Below are 26,295 nucleotides of genomic sequence, written 5' to 3'. Positions count from 1 at the left end.
CGTGTGCCAGTGATACATTTTAACATTTTTAGAAGGTCTCTTTCTATAAGTCTATAATATATAACTAAACTATTGTTGTATGTAAAGTAAATAAGGTTTTTAAAATGTTTAAGAAGCTTCATTTAAAATTAAATTAAAATGCAGAGCTCCCCGGACCAGTGGCCAGGACCCGTGCAGTGTGAGTGCCACTGAAAATCAGCTCGCGTGCCGCCTTCGGCATGCGTGCCATAGGTTGCCTACCCCTGGCCTAAGTAATACTGTTATACCTGAACAGGCAGAAAAGGGCATCAGCTCTGGCCCTAATATTCCATTACAACACAATAACTAAGGCTATGTCTACACTGGCAATTGAGCGACAAAACTTTTATTGTTCAGAGGTGCTAAACCCCCCCCTCCCAAAAGACAAAAGTTTTGCCGCAGCAAGTGCTAGTGTAAACAGTGCATTGTCAGCAGGAGCGCTCTCCTGTCGACAACGCAAACCCTGCTTGTTGGGGATGGAAGTATTTTTCTGCAAAAGTGCTGACAAACAAACAGCATTTACACTGCACAACTTTTAGTGACACGGCGTGTCACTAAAAGCTGCGTAGTGTAGACAAAGCCTAATACGTTCCAGGCTCTAACTTCCCTTGTTGATCTTTGTTGAATTATTTCCACATTGATCATGGCTTGCCTCATTACATAGGGATTGGGGGAGGAGGAAGGGGAAATGGCAAAAGCAGGAATGCTATGGATGAACAGCCGGATAGACAAGACAGAAGCAAAGGATTGCCCAATTATCAAACTTGATAGTGGCATCAAAACGTCCACCTACCTGAAGTGGGCTGGAGGCCAATCCAAGGCAGGCTTGGAGGCAGTGGAACTCTGTCACAAGACAATTGTAATCAATATGCAAGTGCTAATTTGCACAACACTTCCACACTGATGGCCTGTTCTCAGAGGTCTGGTCTAGGTCTTGAAATGAATGAATATGAGGAACATATATTCACAAGACTACAGAAGAATCTATGTGGCTGGGTTTTCTTTTTCTTCTCTTTTTTTTTAAAATCAGAAATGCCTATCTGCCAGGCTGACACCTGGGATCAGTTTCTATTCCTGGTCTCTTCCTCCTCCCAAACAGCCAGGGGTTTGCACACTGAAGAATCCATATTTCTTGTGCCCTGGAGAGAAGAAAGTTCCTTAGGTTGCTCAACAGCACTCCCTGTAACAAGTGCACAAACCGACTCTGCAAGGACTCCAGTCCTGCTGAGCCAGAAGTTTGGTGGCTACAGCATGTAGCCTTGAGGGAGACAGAAGATTAAAATGGCTTGTGTGGGAAGAATTCCTAGCTCTGTTAAAGGTGACAGGCAGAGGGGAAAAACTGGGTTTGTTAGTCTTGTGTTTGTTTTTTGTTTTCTTTTTGGGGAGGGAGGTGGTGTGCTTCTTAATTATATGTGAAGGCAGCCTGAAACTCTAGTCTCCTTCCCAACTAAAAAGTAGATTGGGATGTGAGGTCTCTGCTTGTTGGTTTACATTAAAAATTCAGGTCTTATCTACTCTGCAAGACTATGGCCACTGGAATCAAGATATCACTACAGGCTGAGAGCAACTGGGAGGGGACAGGAATTTTAGTCAAATTGTTCTTGTCTGATTTTGTTAACACCTATGTAAGTCCTAAATGCAATGGACACGGGAAAAAAGTTTGGTAAAGATTCAACATCCCAACTCTCTCAGTTAAGGTAGGAGAGCTCACAATGCACTTCTCTAAGAGAACCAAGAAAGTCTTCTAACAAAACCAGAGAAGAACAGACCTACATACATGATTTTTCTTAACCTAAAACTTCACACTCTCTTTATACATCATAAATGAGCCCAAAAATGGAAGAAAAGCAAACCCTCCATTGTTTAAAAATCCTGTGCATGTACACAGTGGACACTTTCCACTGAAGAAAAAAATCCATTACACTACAACAATTAAAAGGATTATCCAAAAACAACACGCTTTTTAAAAATTCTTTTTAAATAACTAAGACAAGACATTGTTTGACATTTTTCCGTCACATAAATATGCAACTGCTATAGCTTAAGATTAAGTGTAGGCTTCTACTATAATGCTATCAGCATGTTTGAAATTGTACTGTGATAAAATGCACCAAGATGTGAGGAAAGAAACAGTAGTGCTACAAAGGGCAAGGCACACAAGGCAGTGGAGTAGCTACAGGGTATTAGGCTGTTACTTACTTTTATTTGACAACAGCATTAAAAAACTTTATTTCATACAAATTAATTCCCATTCAAAAGGAATGCACTGAAACATTTCACTGAACTGTTCTAAAGGCAATTTTAGAGAATGATTTGCAACGCCATTCATGGACAACAGTGAATGGACATTAATTAAAGTCATATCTGCACTATGAAACAAGCAATTTACATAAACATATCTAAAAGAGAAAAACACTAGACAGACTTGCTTTTATATAAGCAATGTTAGTTTGCCACATTTGAAATTGCTTCTTGCTATTTCAGCTGGTTTAAGAAATATAAATATTGAAATGAACACATGCATGAAGATAGTACATGTTATTGTGTTGTCAAATAGTAGATGAAACATTAATCCAATGGACTAATAAATGGTGCCTTTTTGTGGCCAACACTGATTAGATAAACCAGTTTTTCCTCCAGCTTTTTCATTCTGCAGATCTGTTCACAAGACAAAGATCTTTTAATCCAATCTGCTTTCCCATTCCTCCAATCCCCAAGTAGTTGGCTCTCAGTAGGTTTATTCTATTTTGCAGACCACCAGAGGTTCCACAGACCACAGTTCACTCCAAAACTGAAGAAGTCCTGGGTTACAAGTCCACAGCATGGTTAGCTCCTGTGCTAGACAAGGGAATATCCTAGCCAGGGATCTGCAGTCCTAATGATATCTTTAGGACACAGCTAGGGGCTTGGGCATGATACCACCAAAACAAGAAAGAAGCCGCATACAGTTGGTTAAAAGTATTGTTGCGTGTCAAATATCCTTTTAATAGGGAGTACTATAGAAAAAGTTTAGGAAGTTCTGTCCCAAAGGATGACAGACAGAAAGCATTATTTAGGTATACAAAGTAAAATAAATTCACTTGTGATGTTCTAAAGCATGTGTTGTCAACCACATCTGCCACATTTCCACTTGGTCTGGAAAGGAAAAACTGGCTCACCCGCACCGCATCTATGCAACTGTAAACCTAAAGCTGGGTCTGTTATGCTTGTCTCGTTACAGTGCCCCTTGGCTCTAAACACAGAGCACCCAGACATTGCCCCCTCAGACGTTTATTGGAGGTAGAAGCTGCCCAGAAAATAAATTAGCACGTCAGAAGGTTTGATGTGGAGCCAAGCACTTGAAGAGACCCACTCCAGATCAAAGTCAGCTGGAGGTAACTGTCAAATTTCAAACAATGGCTTAACAGCCACGCTAGGGTCTATGTTGCTTACTTTACCCTAAAATGTAAGAGTACAAACTCCCCTGAACACACACTGCTTAGCACACTTTTCAAGTTCCACAGTCTACAAAAGCTGTGGCAACCTGTCCTTCATGCTAGACACTAGTTGCCACATATAGATCAGTCATAGCATGCAGTTGCATGGTGGAAGTAGTAACGTTAAGCAGTTTCCTGTTCTTTGCCAGCAGTTCCCCATAAAACTACTGTGCCAACCACCACAGGGAATTTGGCATTTCTCTGAACAGCTTGCCAAACAGTTATTTGAGGCTAGTTACTCGGCGCTTGCCTGCACCTCTGAAGCGCTTCAGTGAAGACCCTACCTACGCTGACGGGAGGGCTTCTCCCGTCAGCTTAAAACACTCCACCTCCCCCAAGAGGCAGTAGCTATGTCGACTGGAGAAGCCCTCCCATTGACACTGCGCTGTCTATACTGGGAATTAGGTTGGTATAACTACATTGCTCAGACGTGTGGAAAATCCACACCACTGAGCAATGTAGTTATACCGACATAAGTTACTAGTGCAGACATGGGGTGGCGAACATTTTTTCTATCAGGGCCCCCTGACCCACAGGAAAAAAAATATATATACATCAGTCACGGGCCACACATAGCCCCATGGGAGGGCCCGGAGGCTCGGGGCTTCCCCCGCAGCAGAGCAAGCCGGCGCTCATGGCTCCAGCCCCACATGGGGGGAGGGGGTGAGACTAGGAGGGGGTAATGGAGCCTCGGGGCTTCCCCTAGGGCTCAGGGCTGGGGCAGAGGTGCAGGCTTTGGGAGAGAGTTTGGGTGCAGGAGGGAGTTCCGACCTGGGGCAGGGGGTTCGGGATGCGGGCTCTAGCCGGGCAGTGCTTACCTCAGGTGGCTCCTGATTGGTGGCGCAGCAGGGCTAAGGCAGGCTCCTTGCCTGCCGGGGCTCCGCAGTGCTCCCAGAAGCGGCCACCGTGTCCGGCCCCTAGGCGGAGAGGTCAGGGGCTCTGTGCGGTGCGTGCTGCCTGCGCTTGCAGGCACCGCGCCTGCAACTCCCATTGGCCACGATTCCCGGCCAATGGGAGCTGCGGAGCCAGCATGCCGAGCTTCCCTGATCACCCCTGCTCCTAGGGCCACAGGAACAAGCCGGTCGCTTCTGGGAGCTGCGTGGAGCCGACTGGACTTCTGGCAACGCAACGAGCTGGCACTTGTGGCTCCAGCCCCGCTCTGGGTTTCCGGCCCGTGGCATGGAAACTTGCCACGGGCCAGATGAAATGAAGCAGTGGGCCGCAGGTCCCCCACCCCTGGTATAGACCACACCTAAGAATAATAATTTAATTAACTCTCTCTAGCTAAACTAAAATAAGCCTGATTTAAACAGAAGTGAGCATCACACACAGCCTTCTGTGCAGGTTTATCTATCAGTTTAAATTCAGTCCTTAAATTACACCAGTGTGACTCTTCTGTAGACAGCCCCTCCATATCAGAGTCACAAAGTATCAACTTTTTTAAATGTTAGAAAAATCCCAAAACAATTTGTACAGTAGCTTAGCCAAAAAGCTTCCTGGGTACAAAATGAACTGTATATTGAAAAGTCAAGTTATCTGATATTACAGACTCTCCAAGAAACTGTTCCAAAACAGACTTTGGAATCAAACATAAGTGTGAAAAACACTGTACAGCATCAAGTAGTCCGATAACACTCAGAGGATAGAGTTTTTCTAACAAATCTTAAATGGAAATTTAACTATAAACGATGAAAGAGGGGCATGCATAACTACGGATCAAAATCTTTCTTGCTAAAAGTATGCATTATATATGGGCTTCAGATGGTCTGTTTTAACCGATAAACAGAAATAAAACTTTCCTGGTGCGCAAAAAAAAAAAAAAAAAAAAAATCTGTTTATCAAATACAGTAGAACGTCAGTGTTACGAACACCAGAGTTATGAAATGACCAGTCAACCACACACCTCATTTGGAACCAGAAGTATGTAATCAGGCAGCAGCAGACACACACAAACAAATACAGTAGGGTACTGTGTTAAACGTAAATTACTAAAAAAAAAAAAAAAAAAAAAAAAATCAAGGGAAAGCAGCATTTTTCTGCTGCACAGTAAAGTTTCAAAGCTATATTAAGTCAATGTTCAGTTGTTAACTTTGGAAAGAACCACCATAATGTTTTGTTCAAAGTTACAAACAACCGCTATTCCAGAGGTGTTCATAATTCTAAGGTTCTACTGTAAATACCAACAATGGTTACTTGTCTCTAAGGGCTTGTTTAGAAGGAGGAGTAATGTAGATTACAGGATGTGATTGCTAAAGCACACTAACATGTTCCACATTAATCGGTCCATGTAGACCCTGCTAGTGTGCACTAAAGGTTCCTTAGTGTGCTTTAATGTAGTGCGCTTTGAAACAGTACTACATTGAAGTGTAATAGGGAAAATTACAAAGAAATCACTCATTACAGTATTTACTATTGTAATGAGTGATGCATACAATATACCTTACTCATAACAGTATTTACAATGACACAGCCTCAAAAGACTCCAATTTTTGGACATCTACAACAACCTCAAATTGCTAAAAATATACCCCAAAACCAGAAGCCCTAATTATGCAATAGTTAAGAATTAGAACTTCATAGGAAAAGAGTGATCAGAACTGAAGATGTACCTACAGCATTTCAGAAACAACTCTAGCTTTGCAGTCGTGGTTATGTGGTCAAAGCATTTCCTTGGTATGCGTACATATAGCTCACATTTCCCTCTGAGCTATAACACTATACACACTCATACACCATGATGGCATCATTCTAACCACAAGAATGGAGATTGAGTGGTTTATGAGGTCATCAAAACCCTGAAATTTGTGCATATCAGTTTTCCTACGTCGTGCCGCTTTTTACTTTAGGCACATACTTCAATCCTACTGGCTAGCACTTATAAATTGCCTTGTGTTTCCACCGCCCCCCTTTATACAACAATGTTTAGAAACAGAGAATGCTGGGAATAAAATCCTGTTCTTTTATGAATTACTAAACTAGCCTTTAATGCTTTAAACCCCAATCCTACAGTGACTTAGGCAAGTATTTAGGTTTATGCACTATGAGTAGTCCCACTGAAGTGAACAGGACTATTCACAGTGCATAATGTTAAGCAACATGCATAAGTCTTTGCAAGATCAGGGCCTTAATGAAGCCTAAAGCTTCAGATAGGCACTTAATAAACCAGACCAAAATATATTGAACAGGAAAACCCCAATATTATAAACAGAATAGCAGATTCTTGGCAACATGTAGTCCAATATTTAGATTTTCAATTTATAGCAGGGTTGATAAAAATGATTAAAAAATTAAAAGCCAATTTTACTTAAATCCATCTTATCATTTAAGTAGGTTTTTATTTATATGTTGTATTTCTTTACGGTCTTTCCATTTTATAGTCTTAAATTATTAGTTTCTTTAGCTTTCTAATTGTTAAGAGAATTTCAGCGAACATATTTTTCTGAGAAGCCCCTCACTGAAAATGCTCATCTGTGATGAAAACACAAGTCCAAGACTTCACTAATGTCCTTACCCCAAGAACACCAAAAACTCAAAACGCAAAGATGATAAACAAATAGCCTGTACAATATTTGCAACCATCACCAACTTCCAATATACTGAATTCCCACAAGTTAAGAAAGCTCAAGTGCTTTGACCAGACTACACTCCTCCATCAGCATTTGCAGTTTTCGTCACTGGGTCTTGCAAACCTATGTGACTTAGGTGACTTTAAAAATCCCACTCTTAGGAGCCTAACTTTAGGCATCTGGTTTTGAAAATGTTAGCCTATGTGCATAAAAAAAGGTCACAATACCCTTCTCAAGAAACTGGAGGTCTAAATAAATTTTCATTCTTAAAACTGAAACAAGTTTTGAAGCTACAAAGATATTTTGCCGCAAAGAAAAAGGGTTGGAATAAAAACAGAATTAACCCTTTACACTGCTAACACTTATGCATGCTTGAGTTTAAGCACATGAGTAGTCCCACTAAAGTCAAATTATGTACCTGCTTGTTTGCAGGATCTGGGCCTTAATTTTCAGCATTTTGTTTTCTGCCTATAGCTGTTTTTAATACTCTTTAGATAGTGGCTATGTTAAACAACAGCATTTATATTTTAGTTCATTATAAATTTTAACCTAGAGATGCAACACCACAAATTTTCAAATTAGTTTTGCACAGCGTCAACCTGATTTAAACTTTTTTTTTATTAAATCAAATGATTTCATTGTTCCTTCCTACTTTATAGAAAGCCATTTGCCACAGTTTAGAATACTAATAACAATCTCTGGATTGGCTCTCCTGTTAATCAGCTGGTTAAGGACCTTCTTTAGTTTTACATCAAGCCCTCTGCTCTTCCACCCAGCTTGGTTCCAGCTGATCACTAACCTCTAGGAAATGCCCTCCTTGTTGGTCATTATTGCTTAATAATATTTCATAGCTGTCGCATCACATCTGTAAAATACAACCTTCCATAAGGACACAGCTGTGAAATACAATACTGCAGCCTAGAATACGCACATGATGTAGGATGGTAATGCAGCGTCTTCAAATTCCACAAGTTTGAAAGATACCGTTTCCAGAGATATTCCCTGTCTTCATAATGGACGATTCTGACGGAAACTGTAGAGTTTTTCCATAATGCTTTAAGCGTGCCCACTGAAAGCTCAGAAGAGAGTTTCTAACAAGGCAAGGTATTTGGTATAATCTCATTTTTCCAGGAAACTTCTGAAGTGCAATGATGACAAATGGTGAATTTAAATCAGGGAGTTCTTGAAACTTTTTCCACAGCGTGGATGACTTTTGAACACAGCAATTGTCTCCTGGACCCCTCCTTCCCATTTATGGACAACCTCCTTCCCCTAACATCCCTGTAACAGCAGCAGCAATGAAATACTCTTCTAGACATATGCAATGTATTTTTATCAGTCTTTTACTGTGTTTCAGTCAGGTGGAAATAAGGTAATAAAGTCAGCACCATATGACTAGCCAGCGCTCTGAAGACCTCCACAAGTACTCCCTGAACCACCATAGGTGAACTCTAATTTAAATCATTTGACGGAACTTCCATTAGATAACGCTTAATATAACGTACAGATTCTTCCGCCACATTTACACAGCATAGTACTGCCAGACCTGATAATGACATTCATATCAAATAATATTTCAGAATAAAATGCACAGCAAGGTCTCAATACAAAATATTTAAAATTATCTCAATTTTTTATTGCTGACTATATTATTTAGACAGCAGTAGGTGTGCATGGTTCTTACTGGTTCCAGGACCTAAAGTTCTCTTTTTGTCAAGAGCACAGACAGAAGAAGTGGACAGAAGATCAGTTTTAAGAAGAACAGGAGTACTTGTGGCACCTTAGAGACTAACAAATTTATTAGAGCATTTGTTAGTCTCTAAGGTGCCACAAGTACTCCTGTTCTTCTTTTTGCGGATACAGACTAACACGGCTGTTACTCTGAAAAAAGATCAGTTTTGTGTCTCACTGAGACCACGCATACTGAGCTTCAGACAAGTTCTTTGTTCATTTTTTGTTTTATGTCTGAGTTATAAACCCCTAACTGTGTAGAGGACATGGGGAAGATGGAAGTTGTTTACCTGGAATGAACAAGAGGGCAAATTCCCTTAGAAAAGTGTTTTGCCATCGATCTACTTTACAGCTTGGAAAGGAGGGGCAAGAAGTTCATTTACATGGATCATAAACAGTGGCCCAGAAGAGAGGGAGTCTTACTGTGCAGGGCTCCTAATTGTACAGAAAAAAGTAAATAAACTCCTCCCCTACAAGTGATGAAGGGAGAGTGGGGGAAATCACCTTTTCCACTCCGCAAGTCACGAGCAAGTAGAGGGAAAAGAAACAGCGAATTCTCTGCTTGAGAGTATTGTTGGGCACAATACTTATGATTAACTACATGAAGAAACAGAATGACAGGGAGGAGATGAAGCTCACACAAATAAATCCAGAACCAAGAGGGAGCAATGCAACAGAAATGCCCTAGGCTTTAGGGGGCTTGTTTTACAAAGAAAGATTAATTAAACAGACAGTCAAAGGACATCTCCTTAGAAAATGAAACATGTTTCAAAACCAAAACGCCTCAGAGAGCAAGCGGCTGGGGAGTTATAACTAAATTACTAAATACAAAAAGAAACAGCCAGCAGAGGAAGTGAGTAATTAAAAAACTCTCTTCTGAGCAGAAGGCTGGTGAAAGAGGGATAACCCTTAGGGACCCTGCTGCTGGAGGTGAATGGTACAAAGGCCAAAAACTACCAAATAAATCAGATGCCCATACAAACAAGGTGAAATGAAGTGGAGAATAATAAATAAAATATTAATAATCTCTTGCATTTATATAGTGCTTTTAAGTCGCAGAGATTACATATAGTGTGTGTATAATACAGCTTTATAGAGATATACACAGAGAGATTACCTCACCCACCACTAATATGCTGTCACCTTGGGGTAGAACGTGGCAGCTGTTTAATAGCACTCAGCCACAAAACACAATGTTTTCAGAGCAGAAAGTGGGGTGAAAAATCATTATCTCCTCCGCAGGAAGGAGAACCCCGTCCCTTCCACCTGAGAGAGTAAGCCCTGTAGCTTCCCTCTGCCACTGCCTGTGGCCTCCTCCATTTCCCAGAGGTGATAAAGCAACATGCTGCTGTTCCCCAGGAGTCTGAGAAAATAATTCCCCAACTAGCCTGTCCCCTCCCAATGGGTAAAACACTCCCCATTTCCTTTCACCTCCCCAGAGTTCTCCTGGGAAATGAAACACAGCTTTCTTAGGGACAACTATCTGCCTCACTTCCCTTAGACCCTTTGGGTCATGCAGCCTCCCATCCGCCCCCCCGCCAAGGGTGGCATCCTCCAGCAAAGACACCCCTTGGGCTAAGGGAGGACATCTCCCAGAAGAAGCTCTCTCTCTCTCTGAAAAAAACAACCCCCCTTCCCCTTTTCCCCACCCTGTGATATGACACCTCTTCTCTCGAGACAGGGGGCGGACAATGCCCCACATCCCCCTCCATCCAGGTCGAAGTGACCAACACCCCTCCACTCTTCCCCAGGGGGTCAGGGCACCCCTTTACCTTTCCTTCCCCTACTTACTGCCCCCCACAGGGATACCCCATATCCCCTCCTTCCCATGGGGGTGGGGATGCCCCTTCTCCTTAGAGTGGGGCGCTCCCATGGGTGTGAAGGTGCCACCTTTCCCATGCCTCCCCAGGATAGGATGCCCCTTCCTGACCCCAAGGGAGTGGGGGTGTCCCCTTTGCCCACGCCTTCCGGGGGGGGGGGGATGAGGTTGCCCCCCTCCCCAGAGGAGGTTGCCCCCCTTCCTGCCCTGTGCGAACGGGGTGTCCCCTTTGCCCACGCCCCCCAGGATAGGGGGTCCCCCTTTTACTCCACGGGGCGGGGTGCCCAGCCCCCCCTTGCCCACGCCCCCTCAGGGTCGGGGGCCGCCCCCCGTTGCCCACGCCTGCCCGCGCTCACTGCGGGGGGAGCTGCAGGGCCGGGCCGCCCCGCCGCTGGAAGGCCCCGTCCACGAAGACGCCGTTCTTGCCGAGGCAGCGCAGGTAGAAGTGCGGCTCCTGGAAGCTGAGCTGCAGGTGGCGCCGGGAGATGAAGCTCGAGTGCCCCATGTTCACGTCCACCGAGCCCTGCGAGGAGTTGCGGCCTATGGTGACCGCCGCCTGCCGCATGAGGAACTCGAACTCGCGGCCCTGCAGGCGGGCCAGGGCCGGGCCCGGCGGGGCGGCGGCGGGGCCCGGCAGCGCCGGCCCGGGAGGGGGCGCCGCGGCCGGGCTGCAGGGCGCCGAGCGCAGCGCCAGCAGGGCCCGGGCCCCGCTACTGTCCTCCCCGACTTCAGCCATGTTCCCAGGCAGGGAGCGAGCCAGCGTGCCGGCCTCCGGGGCGGAGCCGGCGGGGGAGGGAAGCGGGGCGGAGCCGGGGGAGCAGCCCGGATCCGCCGCGTTTCTCTTCCCCACCGAGGGACCGGCCTTGCGATGTGTACACGGGGGGGGAGCTGCGTGTGCGCGCAACTGCTGTGCACAGGCAGGTGTCCCTTAGCTGTCAGTGTGCGCCCACTTATGCGGCGGTCAATGGCATGTGCGTGGGAGCGACTGGGCATGTGTGTGCTGTGGGCCACGTGCAGCTCTTCCTTACAAGTCTGTGTGTACACAAGTTGTGTGTATGTGTGTGTGTGTGCGCGCGCATTCCCAAGCCATCTGTCCATTGCGTGTCTGGATGGGAGCAATTGTGCCAATGGTGCTTTTGTGTATGTGCGTAACTGTGTATATGCAGCAGTCCATTGCATTTGTGTGCAGTAGTGCAGTGTTGTGCGCAAATGGGCTTGTGTGTGCAACTCAGCCATTGCATCTGTGTGTGTCATTGTGTATAGGCAGCTGTCGTCTGTATGTGTGCACGCAACTACACATGTGTGTAACTATGCACATGAGTATTTGTGTGCAGTGGTTTGCATGCTTGTGTGTGCCTTGGATTGTATACGTGTATTCTTGTAACTGTGCATATGTGTGTGTGTATGCATGTGCAATTGTTAAACAGCAATTATGAATGAGTCATTGTACATACATATGTATAACTTTAATTGCATGTGCACATGTGCAAAACGTTGTCCATATAACCTTGTGTGGTCCATATGTGTAATTCTGTGCCTGTATGTCTGACTGTGGAACTTTACATATGGAAAAAGTACTTTATAGGCCAGATTTTCAAAAAAGTTAGCATGCAAATGAAGGCAAAAAGTGTAAATACTTTGCACACATAATTATAACGGTTGCAGTGCATATCTGTATGCAAACTGTAATTAGGTGTAATTTTTATGTGCAATTACCCAATTTATGCATTGTGTATGCAAATTAGATCTGCATTTTCTTTTCTGAAAATCTGATCCTTTGTGCGTATACTGTGCAGATGATGTCTTTTTGCACTGAATAAACTCATGCTTCAACATGTCGTCCAAAGAATGTGTATTAGTCCTGCCATGAGTGCAGGGGACTGGACTAAATGAACTCTCGAGGTCCCTTCCAGTCCTACGATTCTATGACTAACTTTATGCAAGTAATTTGGGGAATTTTTTTCAAATATAATTATGTGATTTAGGAATCTATGTGCCATTTTCAAAAGTGACATAAGAGCCTAAGTCTCAAGCACCATCTGTGTGCTTTTGAAAATTTTACTCTTAATGTTTCTTTAGCTCATTTCCCTATCTGTAAAGTGGGGATAATCTTCTTTTCCCCCACCCTTTGTCTGCATTGTCTGTTTAGATTATGAATTCTATTGGGCAGGGACTGTCTCTCACACTATGTTTGTACAGGGCCTGCCACGAGTCCCAATCTTGGTTGGGAGCTCTAGGCACTATCATAATATATATAATAAAATAATTCCCACATAGGGCAGTCAGCTTTTTAGGTTCATTTACATTTACATCCCAATGAAACATGATGTTTTGCTGCATCATCATCCCATTAAATCATAATATCATCATATCAAGAAATTGTTGCATTGAAATATCATTGCATTGCGTCTAAAGGCGAAACCCAGTGATATTCAACCTGGCGATATTCTGTACAAAAAGAGCTCCCAGCCAAGCTTGTAGCTGTCTTCATCACTTCAAACTGACTCAGCTGACATTCTAGGCTTCAGAGTGACAATCCTGAAATCTTCTTATATAGATAAACTAAGGTGTAAATTTAAACAGCTACAATTATACCTGCATAAATCCACATGTGGACAGTCTTCTAGTATAAGAGGTCTTTTTTTTCAGTTTAGTTTTGTCACTTTGAAAGTGGTTTATACTAATCTGAAAAAAGATATTTATTCCAAAATCAGAGCCACACAGGGAGTTATACCAATATAACTATATCTGTTTAATCATACTGGTATAACTGGTAAAACTTTCCCATGTAGACAAGCTGTTAAACAACATGTCACTATGATGACCCATAGACCCTGATAGCAATTTCTAAACCTAAGAACTGCTTGTGGTATTAAAAAAATAAAAATCAGAATGATCTTGGAAACCTTGAGAGCCCTAATTCCTAAGGGTTTAAAAAATCTGGTAAAATGATCTACAAAGTAAATATGGTAGAAATAATGTCACCCATTTGTGTGGAGAATGTAGCAGCTGTTTAATAGCACCAGTACACAACAGGGAATAGGAGGTGAAGAAAAATCCCATAACCAGTTGAGAGTGAATTTCAGATACAAAGAATGTAATTATCTGAGTTGGAATTTTGCCAGGACAGCAAGCAAACTCCTATTCCTGGAAAATGTTCCATGGGATCTTTAATGACTACAGAACAGTCAAGACCTCCGTTGTACATCTCATCTGAGACACCACCTTCAGCAGCACATTGCTCCCTAACACTGTGTAGTTGGTTCAGTACCAACTGAAAGAATAAAAGAAAGAAAAAAAAAAAAAAACCTGTTGAATCATCACCACCACTTCCTACACTACAGAGCTGTTTCTTGGTAGTCTCCTAACCAAACCTAACCCTGTTTATGTGATGCGATAGAACCACAGCTCAATGTAATATAGCTACAAGCCATGTGTATTAAGAAAATGTCACGCTCTTTCTACTATGCAGAATGTATACCGCTCTTTTCTCCATCACAGGGAGGCTACCCATTTTAAAGAGCCAGTTAAGTACAGCCCACTTATCACCCCAGAGTCACCTTGTCATTGAATTAGGATTCTGCTAATTTTTTGTGACATTGCCACCCTATCACAGGAAATAAATTAATGCACAAACATTAGTGCTGCCAGCCTTGCCCACCTGAGTAGCAAAACACCAGATGATCTAAACTCAGTGCAGGAATTAAGGGAGTGGGCAAAGGTGGCTTTAAACCACCTTTGTGCTCCCCTAGTTCTAAAGGCACATCTTAGAGAACCCCTAAGGTTGCTCTAACCTACACCAACTATCCCCTAGCAGCCATTGGCAGCCTGGGGATTGCTGAAGTGCACAACCTCCTAGCCAGCTGCTCAATGCCTGATGGTGATGCTGGGCATGGTGTTCTTACCAGCCCGTCTGCCTGTAGCACCCACTCCCCTTACTGGGTAGTGAGTAAATAGAGCATTATGCTCAGCATCCCTTCTGGCCTTAGCACTGCCATCGCTCTCTCACAACCCACATCTTCACCGCCACAGGATCCAACCATAAGCCTTTGGGAGGAAGGAGTGCTTAGGGCTTGTCTGTATTAAAAAAGTAGTCCTGGTGAGACTAAACCTATTTAAAATCAGTCTAGTTACACCAGTGCAAACCCCAAATGCAGATGCACTTAAACTGGATTAAGCCTCACTTACATAGGCTTAGGCTGGGTCCACACTACCCGCCTGAATCGGCGGGTAGAAATCGACTTCTCGGGGATCGATTTATCGCGTCACGTTGGGACGCGACAATCAATCCCTGAATCGACGCTCTTACTCCACCAGCGGAGGTGGGAGTAAGCACCGTCGACGGGAAGCCGCGGAGGTCGAGTTTGCCGCCGTCCTCACAGCGGGGTAAGTCGGCTGCGATACGTCGAATTCAGCTACGCTATTCACGTAGCTGAATTTGCATATCTTAAATCGACTCCCCCCTGTAGTGTAGATGTAGCCTTTGTTTAATTCAGTGTAGCTGGATTGACTTTAAAGTGATTTAGGCCTGGTCTACACTACGAGTTTAGGTCGACTTTAGCAACGTTAAATCGAATTAAGCCTGGACACGTTCACACGACGAAGCCCTTTCTTTCCACTTAAAGGGCCCTTTAAACCGGTTTCTTTACTCCACCTTCGATGAGGGGATTAGCGATAAAATCGGCCTTAGCGGGTTGGAATTGGGGTAGTGTGGATGGAATTCGACATTATTGGCCTCCGGGAGCTATCCCACAGTGCTTCATTGTGACCGCTCTGGACAGCACTCTCAACTCAGATGCACTGACCAGGTAGACAGGAAAAGCCCCGCGAACGTTTGAATTTCATTTCCTGTTTGCCCAGCGTGGAGAGCACAGGTGACCACGCAGAGCTCATCAGCACAGGTAACCATGATGGAGTCCCAGGATCGCAAAAGAGCTCCATCATGGACTGAACGGGAGGTACGGGATCTGCTCGCCATATGGGGAGATGAATCAGTGCTAGCTGAACTCCGTAGCAGTAAATGAAATGGCATAAAGGACAGAGGCCATAACAGGGACGCACAGCAGTGCCGCGTGAAAATTAAGGATCTAAGGCAAGCCTACCACAAAGCCAGAGAGGCAAATGGAAGGTCCGGGGCAGAGCCGCAAACATGCCGCTTCTACGTGGAGAATGCCATGCCATGCTAGGGGGTGCAGCCACCACTACCCCAACCGTGTGCTATGACTCCGTCACTGGAGTGGGGGTCACAGGGAAGCGGGTTCGGGGTACGAGGAAGATGAGGATGAAGATAATGTAGATAGCTCACAGCAGCAAGGAAGCGGAGAAACCGGTTTCCCCAACAGCCAGGATATGTTTATCACCCTGGACCTGGAGCCAGTAACCCCCAAACTCACCCAAGGCATGCTCCCAGACCCTGAGGGCACACAGGGGACCTCTGGTGAGTGTACCTTTGTAAATATTACACATGGTTTAAAAGCAAGCGTGTTTAATGATTAATTTGCCCTGGCAATCGCAGCCAGTACAGCTACTGGAAAAGTCTGTTAACGTGTATGGGGATGGAGCGGAAATCCTCCAGGGACATCTCCAGAAAGCTCTCCTTCATGTACTCCCAAAGCCTTTGCAAAAGGTTTCTGGGGAGGGCTGCCTTATCCCGTCCGCCATGGTAGGAGACTTTACCACGCCAAGCCAGTAGCACGTAGTCTGGAATCATTGCATAACAAAGCATGGCAGCGTATGGTCCCGGTGTTTGCTGGCATGCAGACAACATCCATTCCTTATCGCTCTTTGTTATCCTCAGGAGAGTGATATCATTCACGGTCACCTGGTTGAAATGGGGCGATTTTATTAAGGGGACATTCAGAGGTGCCCCTTCCTGCTCTGCTGAACAGAAATGTTCCCCGCTGTTAGCTACGCGGTGGGGGGGGAGGGGTGAAGTGATCATCCCCGATAATTGGGTGTGGGGGGGAAGGGAGTTAGTTGGGTTTGTGCTGCATGTTAACCCGGAAACCGCAGCCCCTCCTTTTACATTGCAAACCCATTTTAAATGGCCAACCCAACGGGTGCTTGGTATAGGAAATGAGGGTGCTACTGTTTGAAACCATTCCCACATGTTAAGAAGGTTAAAAAAGCCAAAAGACTGTGGCTTACCATGGCTGCCTGCAAGCCGAAATCTGTTGCCTGGCACTGCGTGAGTGATCTCTCACACCAAACCGGCAGGCCCTCAATATAAGAGGAAAAATGCGACCTTGTAACGAAAGCATTGTGCTGTGTAATGTGAACAGCAAAATTTAACATGAAAGAGTGTACCCATTGTTCTTTAAAATGTGTCTTTTTTAACCACCTCTCTCTTCTCCTCCACCAGCTGCAAATGTTTCTCCTTCACAGAGGCTAGTGAAGATTAGAAGGAGAAAATGGCGGACTCGGGATGACATGTTCACGGAGCTCCAGATGTCCTCCCTCGCTGACAGAGCACAGCAGAATGCGTGGAGGCAGTCAATGTCAGACCACAGAAAAGCACAATATGAACGAGAGGAGAAGTGGCGGGCTGAATCGCGGGATGAACAGAGCAAGTGGCGGGCTGAAGATGATAGGTGGCGTCAGCTTGCAGACAGAAGGCAAGAGTCGATGCTCCAGCTGCTGGAGCATCAAACTGATATGCTCCAGCGTATGGTTGAGCTGCAGGAAAGGCAGCAGGAGCAGAGACCGCCGCTACAGCCCCTGTGTAACCAACAGCCCTCCTCCCCAAGTTCCATAGCCTCCTCACCCAGACGCCCAAGAACACGGTGGGGGGCCTCCGGCCACCCAGTCACTCCACCCCAGATGATTGCCCGAGCATCAGAAGGCTGGCCTTCTATAAGAGTTAAACTTTTAAACTGCAGTGTGTCCTTTTCCTTCCCTCCTCCCCCACCCATCCCGGGCTACCTTGGCAATTATCCCCCTAGTTGTGTGATGAATTAATAAAGAATGCATGAATGTGAAGTAACAATGACTTTATTGCCTCTGCAAGTGGTGCTCGAAGGGGGAGGGGAGGGTGGGGTGGTTGGTTTACAGGGAAGTAGAGTGAACCGGGTGGGGGGGTGGGGCAGAGGGTTCATCAAGGAGAAACAAACAATAGTTTCACACCGTAGCCTGGCCAGTCACAAAACTCATTTTCAAAGCTTCTCTGATGCACACTGCGCCCTGCTGTGCTCTTCTAACCGCCCTGGTGTCTGGCTGCGCGTAATCAGCAGCCAGGTGATGTGCCTCAACCTCCCACCCCGCCATAAATGTCTCCCCCTTACTCTCACAGATATTGTGGAGCGCACAGCAAGCAGCAATAACAATGGGGATATTCTTTTTGCTGAGGTCTGAGCGAGTCAGTAAGCTGCGCCAGCGCGCTTTTAAACATGCAAATGCACATTCCGCCACCATTCGGCACTTGCTCAGCCTGTAGTTGAACAGGTCCTGACTCCTGTCCAGGCTGCCTGTGTACGGCTTCATGAGCCATGGCATTAAGGGGTAGGCTGGGTCCCCAAGGATAACTATAGGCATTTCAACATCCCCAATGGTTATTTTCTGGTCCGGGAAGAAAGTCCCTTCCTCCAGCTTTCGAAACAGACCAGAGTGCCTGAAGATGCAAGCATTATGTACCTTTCCCAGCCATCCCACGTTGATGTTGGTGAAACGTCCCTTGTGATCCACCAGGACTTGCAGCAGCATTGAAAAGTACCCCTTGCGGTTTATGTACTCGGTGGCTTGGTGCTCCGGTGCCAAGATAGGGATATGGGTTCGATCTATCGCCCCACCACAGTTTGGGAATCCCATTGCAGCAAAGCCATCCACTATGGCCTGCACGTTTCCCAGAGTCACTACCCTTGATATCACCAGGTCTTTGATTGCCCTGGCAACTTGGATCACAGCAGCCCTCACAGTAGATTTGCCCACTCCAAATTTATTCCTGACTGACCGGTAGCTGTCTGGCGTTGCAAGCTTCCACAGGGCTATCGCCACTCGCTTCTCAACTGTGAGGGCTGCTCTCATCCTGGTATTCTGGTGCTTCAGGGCAGGGGAAAGCAAGTCACAAAGTTCCATGAAAGTGCCCTTACGCATGTGAAAGTTTCGCAGCCACTGGGAATCATCCCACACCTGCAGCACGATGCGGTCCCACCAGTCTGTGCTTGTTTCCCGGGCCCAGAATCGGCGTTCCACAGCATGAACCTGCCCCAGTAACACCATGATTTGCCCATTGCTGGGGCCTGTGCCTTGTGAGAGGTCTATGTCCATGTCAATTTCCTCATCACTCTCGTCACCTCGCTGCAATCGCCTCCTCGGCTGGTCCTGGTTTTGCTTTGGCATGTCCTGGCTCTGCATATACTCCAGGACAAAGTGTGTGGTGTTCATAGTGATCATAATTGCCACGGTGATCTGAGCGGGCTCCATGATCCCAGTGCTATGGCATCTGGTCTGAAAAAAGGCGCGAAACTAGTATCTGACGGACGGAGGGAGGGAAGGAGGGGCGAGTGACGACATGGCGTACAGGTACAGGGAATTAAAATCAACAAAGGTGGCTGTGCATCAGGGAGAAACACAAACAACTGTCACACAGAATGTCCCCCCCCCCCCCCAAGATTGAACTCAAAACTCTGGGTTTAGCAGGCCGTTAATTTCACGGAGGGAGGGGGAAGCAAATGAATACAGAACAAATCTATTTTTTACATCTTAAGCTGGCAGACGACGGTGCAGCATGACTGATAGCCCTCGGCATCTTATGGGTGCTTGGCAGAAAATACTGGGCGCTTGGCAGAAAATAGCATACTACGACTGATAGCCATCATCGTCGAGACTGCCCAGGTGCCCATGATTGACAGCCACTGCAGTATGACGACGGATACCAGTCGTAATATACCATCTTCTACCAAAAGGCAAGGGGCTGCTGCTGTGTACAATGCAGCCCCACATCTGCCAGCCCCACATCTGCCAGCACCCAGATCGCCAATGAAGGCTACCAGTCATACTGCACCATCTACTGCCAAAAGGCAATTAGCTGCTGCTGTGTAGCAATGCAATCCCACATCTGCCGGCACCCAGAGGACATATGGTGATGCTGAGCTGAGCTGAGCTGAGCGGGCTCCATGATCGGCGTGGTATGTTGTCTGCACAGGTAACCCAGGTAAAAAGGCGCGAATCGATTGTCTGCCGTTGCTCTGAAGGAGTGGGAGGTGCCTGACGACATGTACCCAGAACCCCCCACGACACTGTTTTGCATCATGCAGGCATTGGGATCTCGACCCAGAATTCCAATGGGCGGCGGAGACTGTGGGATAGCTACCCACAGTGCAATGCTCCGGAAGTCTACGCTAGCCTCGGTACTGTGGACGCAGTCCGCCGACTTAATGCACTTAGAGCATTTTATGTGGGGACACACACAATCGGCTGTATACAACCGATTTCTATAAAACCGGCTTCTATAAATTCGACCTAATTTCGTAGTGTAGACATACCCTTAGTTACCTCTGTGCAACTTTTCTAATACAGACCAGGCAGTGCTGCTTTGTAGTGACACCTCTGGCCACTTCGAGACAGATACTTATTTGATGGGCTCCACAGGAACTGTCAGCATGATAGGATGACTGAGTGGGGAAAGAGCAAAGGTTAAAACAAACAGGACGGGAGGCTGGAATAGAGCCATACTATGCTGGGTTTAGTGAGTGGTACAAGGCACATCTTTCTGGTCAGGTGTTTATCTGACAACATATCACTGATATAGTTGGGTGGGGTGGAATATTGCAGGGGGTAGCTGCTTTGTGCTATCTATTGTGGACAACTGAATGTAATGTGTTGATATGTTTACTTAGCATCATGCACCCAGATACCACCACGCTGGACAAATAAAAATCTGTTTTGAACAGTGATAAAGAGAACATTTCTGCATTTATCTGGGTATATGGTGTTTGCTTAAAAAACAAACTAACTTCCATTTCTGCCAGATAAGTATCACAGACTGGTTAAATGTGCATTTCTACAGCTCTTTGCCAAGTTGTTTCTAGCCATTTTGGTGTATGGGACTGAATACATATTTATCGAGTCCCAGTTCAGCAAAAAATTATGACTGGCTTCAGCACCGCAGGAAACCTGCTCAATCCGCAAACAAAGCAGAATTGAAAAGCAGCCTTGACAGAGAGGAAAGATGTGAACTGCATGCTGGGTGTGGGTTGCTTGATGTATTTACCCACTAGCTAGACAACACACTGATGCTAACAATGAAAACTATCCTAATGAGCACAGCCTTGACCTAGTGACGGAGCTTGAGTAGAAGAGTGAAAGAAAGCAATTACGAAGTGTAAGAGATTCTGCTGTCTCCAGGGTAGATCAGTCCCACTTCTCTCCTGAGCACACAGTGCCATTCTGATGGGTTTAGGTGATACAGCTCAACTGTAGATTATTAGGGACTTAGCTGAGACTGCAAGACGCACACCAACACGGCTACAACAACACTGCCTGCCACTCAAACACACCGATACAATATAAAAAAAATCTTTGGACTGGTTCAGTGCTGCCCCTTTAAACATACAGCAGACTACCTTTCTCATTTTCTCTTCCGGCCGCAAGTTGTTTTCAAACACACTCTTGTGCTTTTTGCCCAAATGCACTTGAACCAGATGTAAAAAACGAACACCCTTCTCTGTGTTGGTGAAGCTAGTTTCCTAATTGACCTGCTCTCCAAGGTAGCTTCATTACTTGTTCCAGAAGGATGATCTTTAATTCCGGGTTTTCTCATCCATCTGTGAAATTACACAACCCTGAAATAAAGGCAAAGATTTCGATCATGTAATCATCTGTTGGTACTTTTTTTAATCAAGCAATCCATACACAATAAACAACGTGCAAGCACTAAATGCAACCAACCAACTTATTGTTGCTATTTATGTTTTGAATCACCTACAACTCTATTAATATATTAAACACACAAGCATCCCCAAGAATTTCTGCCAATGCATTCGGTCCTCCTGAATTCCTTGATATTCTTTGCGAATGCACCTCAGTCCTGACTTGCAGCAACTCATACTATTCCAGTTGTGGACTCTTTCCTGAGCCAAGAATGTGACTGTGCCAACCTGTGTGCTCACTGTATGATGTGTGGACAAATGCCCTCTACAAAGTAGATTGAGAACACAATGCCTAGCACAATGGGGCCCTGTATTCTAATTTGGGGCCTCTAGGCACTACAGGAATAAAAATAATAAATCATAACAACACCAAAACTATTTCATTTGTCACCTAAAATAGGTGCAAACCCAATAGTAGATGTGACAGAGGCTACATCATGAAAGGAGTGAAATGTTAATACACTGACTTTTCCTACCACTTTTAAACGGCAGAGGTTAAAAAATGTTTGATGTTGCTCAAACAGCAGATACTGATTCAAGAACTGTAGGTGGGAGCACCAGGGTTCCCAAAGTCTGCAAGAAATGCTAAAAATTTGTTCTAGTAGCTATGTAATCCTCCTCCTGCCATGCTAAAACGAACAGTCAGTAGCAGAGTTAAAGAAAGGAATGTAGACAATTTCTGGTGTAAGATGCCAGAAAGATGCAATGTCACCAGTCCCCTCAGATCGGGTTAGTTCTTCACGGACTTGCTCAGAAACTTTAAGAAAAAGACAATTTAAAATGTAGCAGTGTCTTCTTGCGAGGGGCTGTTCCTTTCCTACAAGGTGCCTGCCAAGCATCCTCAACACTTTGGCCTAGTCTTCACTTACCGGCTGGTCCGGCGGCACGCCATCGATGTTCTGGGATCGATTTATCGCGTCTGGTTAAGATGCGATAAATCGATCCCGGATCGATCCTGGAAGTGCTCACAGTCGGCGCCGGTACTCCAGCTCGCCGAGAGGAGTACGCGGCGTCGACGGGGGGAGACTTCCGGCCGCGTCTGGACCGCGGTAAGTTCGGACTAAGGTACTTCGAATTCAGCTACGTTATTAACGTAGCTGAATTTGCGTACCTTAGTCCGAAGTCCGGACTAAGTGGGGACCAGCCCTTTGTGAAGCTAACAGCAATGCTTCCTCTTCCAACTCCACTCTGAGAACTTCACCCCTTCAGAAAGCCTACTCTTTCCATAGCCATTTATTTTACAAATGTTCTGCTGTGAGCTTGTTTACTATAAAATCTGGCATTCTGAAAATGTTCCTATCACAGTTTGTTTAGGTTTCATGGCCTCTGTGTGTGTAGGTTTCATGGCCTCTGTGTGTGTGGTAATCACACTTACCAAGAATATATTATCACAGTAGGTTCTCTGAAACCAAAAAAAAAAAAAAAAAAAGACTTGGAAGAATCCAATGCTCAAACCTTGCAATTCCTAAGACATTATGTGATCTGTTTTTTGCATTTCCACTGCAGATACCCTGGCCATTTACTAGAACCTGTGCCAGAAACTGATGAATTGCACATCCCATGATAGATGGTCTTGGACAAGCCTATTTATTATAAAAATAATGTTATAAAAGCGACAGCACTTCAAGAAGTGTGTTTATAATAATTTATAGCATTTATAGAGCTACTTTCATCTGCAGCTTTGAAACTACTGAATCAATTTTCTTCAAAGTTGGCTTGAAACTTAGATCTCAGTGAGATAAATACAACAAGCCCAGTTTGAAGTTCTTGGTTTCAGTCATTCTTAAATTATAAGAGCACATTTCTGATCAGAGCATACAGAGAAACGATGTGTTATTTACAACACAGAGCTGGAAAATGGATGAATCAATGTAACACAAATAATTGAAATAACATTCTTCCTTGGGCTGAGATCACACTTGGAAAATCTCAGCCAAAAAGGAATATGTTTCGAGGCTATTAGGAACAACTGGAAAAGGCAGTTAGAATTGAAATTGAAACTCAACCCAACTATGGTATACACTGCCCATCTGCTACTGTAAACTAGCTATGTGCATTGTTTGGATGGTTGAGGGCAGCTGATCTTAAGCCTCTTGCCTTACAACACCCTCAAGAAGTTAGAGAATCCAGTAAAACTACACACTTTGTTATGTGATATTTACAAAACACTTGAAGTGAAAACACAGCCTGATTGTTCACTGCCTTGCACCTTGAGTTGTAATTTAGACCTGTGTAAAGGGAGTGTAAAACACTACCCAAATCAGAATGGTAGTGTTTTCTGCCGATGGTACTCTCATTTTTTCGAGTGTAAATGATACACAAGGTTTCTAATCAGACCCATAATCCAAGCCAGGATAATGTAAGCAAAATGACATTAGTTTCTGACTAGCAACCTCAAACCTCCGTTTTCTCAGAATCTGGAGGTCCTTAATGGACAGCCTACATGTGGTATGCATGCAAGTGCTATTTTAGCAAACTCCCACTGATCCGTGGCAGGCGGGAGATGCTGGGAGGGAGTGGGAGCTGGCTGCCAGTGGGTGCTAAGCACCTGCTAATTTTTTTTTTCCCCCCGTGGGCCTGGAGCACCCACAGTGTCAGCGCCTATGACTGCAGACGAACAGGAACTTCCCATTCTTCTTATGGTCAAAAGTACAAGTGTTTGGGAGCAGAAAGGAAAGCTGCTTGCTCATTCTTTTCATTTTCCCCTCCTCACGGGTCTTACTTCCATAGCAACCTCTATGCTATGTGAGTGCAAAGTATTTCTCTAGAAAAGTGGCTATCAACCTTTCCAGACTACTATACTCCTTTCAGGAACCTGATTTGTATTGCGTACCATCAAGTTACCCCTCACTTAAAAACTACTTGCTCACAAAATGAGACATAAAAAAGTGCCACAACACACTATTACTTAAAAATTGCTCACTTGCTCATTTTTACAATATGGTTACAAAAAATCAATTGGAATATAAATATTGTACTTGCATTTCAGTGTATAGTATATCGAGCAGTATAAACAAGTCATTGTCGTATGAAATTTTAGTTAGTACTGACTTCACTAGTGCTTTTTATGTAGCCTTTGTAAAAGTAGGCCAATATCTAGATGAGCTGATGTACCTCCTCAAAGACCTCTACCTACCCCCAGGCATAGGTGCTGACTCCATGGGTGCTCCACGGCTGGAGCACCCATGGAAAAAAATTAGTGGGTGTTTAACACCCACTGGCAGCCAGCTCTCCTCTTCCCCGCCAGTGCCTCCCGCCCGCCGGCGGCCCCACCGATCAACTCCTCCCCCTCCCTTCCAGCACCTACCACCTGCGGCAATCAGCAGTTTTGCAGCATGCAGGAGCCTCTGAGAGGAAGGGGGAGGAACTGGGATGGGGCATGCTCAGGGGAGGAGTCAGAACTGGGTGGGAAGAGGTGGGACTTGGGAGAAGGGATGGGGTGAGATTCCTGCTGGTGGAATCTCTCAGGCAGCAGGTGAGAGAGCTACAGGAGGAGGTGGCTAGGTTGAGGAGCATCCGTATCCACGAGCAATTCCTCGACAGTGTCCATGTGGAGACAGCTGAGGTAGCTGTCCCAGTACACAGGACTGCTGATACACCACTGGTGGAGGAGGAGATGGCTCAGGGTGGACGCTGGCAGCTGGTTACTTCTGGCAGCAGGCAGTGCTCCACCCTTGCTCCGAACCCTCCTGCCGTGGTTATAGGTAACCGTTATGCTCTTCTTGATACAGGAAAGAAGGAATCACTCCCTACAGTAAAGGAGGAGAAGCCTCGTACCCCTAAGGCTGGAGAGTCTGCTGCCACCACTGCGAATAGGAAACGTAGGGTAGTGGTGGTCGGAGACTCTCTGCTGAGGGGGACGGAGGCGCCCATCTGTCGCCCTGACATTTCATCTCGAGAGGTATGCTGCCTGCCGGGGGCCCGTATCCGAGACGTTACGGAGGCATTGTCGAGGATTATCCGGCCCTCTGACTACTACCCCATGCTACTCATCCATGTGGGCACAAATGATACTGCGCGGTGTGACACTGAGCGGATCAAGAGTGACTACAGGGCTCTGGGAGCACGGGTGAAGGAGTTTGGAGCACAGGTGGTATTCTCTTCAATTCTTCCTGTTAAAGGTAGGGGCCCGGGCAGAGACAGATGCATCATGGAGGTGAATGCCTGGCTGCGAAGATGGTGTCGCCAGGAGGGCTTTGGCTTCCTAGACCACGGGATGCTATTCGAGGAAGGACTGCTAGGCAGAGATGGCGTTCACCTTTCGAGGAGAGGGAAGACCCTATTCGGACACAGACTGGCTAACCTAGTGAGGAGGGCTTTAAACTAGGTTCGACGGGGACAGGTGAGCAAAGCCCACAGGTAAGTGGGGAACATGGAGACCGGGGAAATGAGTCGGAAACAAGAGGGAGTGTGGGCTATATTGGCAGAGAGAAAGGAGAGTCAGGAAAAAACTGGGAGGAAAGATCAAACCAGTATTTTAGATGCCTATATACAAATGCGAGAAGTATGGGGAATAAGCAGGAAGAACTGGAAGTGCTAATAAATAAATACAACTATGACATTGTTGGCATCACTGAAACTTGGTGGGATAATACACATGATTGGAATGTTGGTGTGGATGGGTACAGCTTGCTCAGGAAGGATAGACAGGGGAAAAAGGGAGGAGGTGTTGCCTTATATATTAAAAATGTACACACTTGGACAGAGGTAGAGATGGACATAGGAGACGGAAGTGTTGAGAGTCTCTGGGTTAGGCTTAAAGGGGCAAAAAACAAGGGAGATGTCATGCTAGGCGTCTACTACAGGCCACCTAACCAGGT

The 26,295-nt window shown here is 45.5% G+C and overlaps 1 protein-coding gene across 1 annotated transcript in view; it reads right to left on the bottom strand.

Annotated features, from left to right (window-relative positions):
* The window catches only part of FOXK1 (forkhead box K1), a 67,451-nt gene extending 56,105 nt beyond the window's left edge, over positions 1-11,346 (bottom strand). Inside the window, exon 1 of the mRNA XM_054041246.1 lies at positions 10,967-11,346. Within this exon, the coding sequence (XP_053897221.1) occupies positions 10,967-11,346 (380 nt within the window). The remainder of the gene's footprint in view (positions 1-10,966) is intronic.
* Positions 11,347-26,295: the final 14,949 nt, after the last annotated feature.

This window comes from Malaclemys terrapin, chromosome 10, assembly GCF_027887155.1.
Source record: "Malaclemys terrapin pileata isolate rMalTer1 chromosome 10, rMalTer1.hap1, whole genome shotgun sequence".
Classification (NCBI taxonomy): Eukaryota; Metazoa; Chordata; order Testudines; family Emydidae; genus Malaclemys; species Malaclemys terrapin.
Note: the sequence above shows the minus strand (reverse complement) of the source record. Positions and strands in the feature narration are given on the sequence as shown.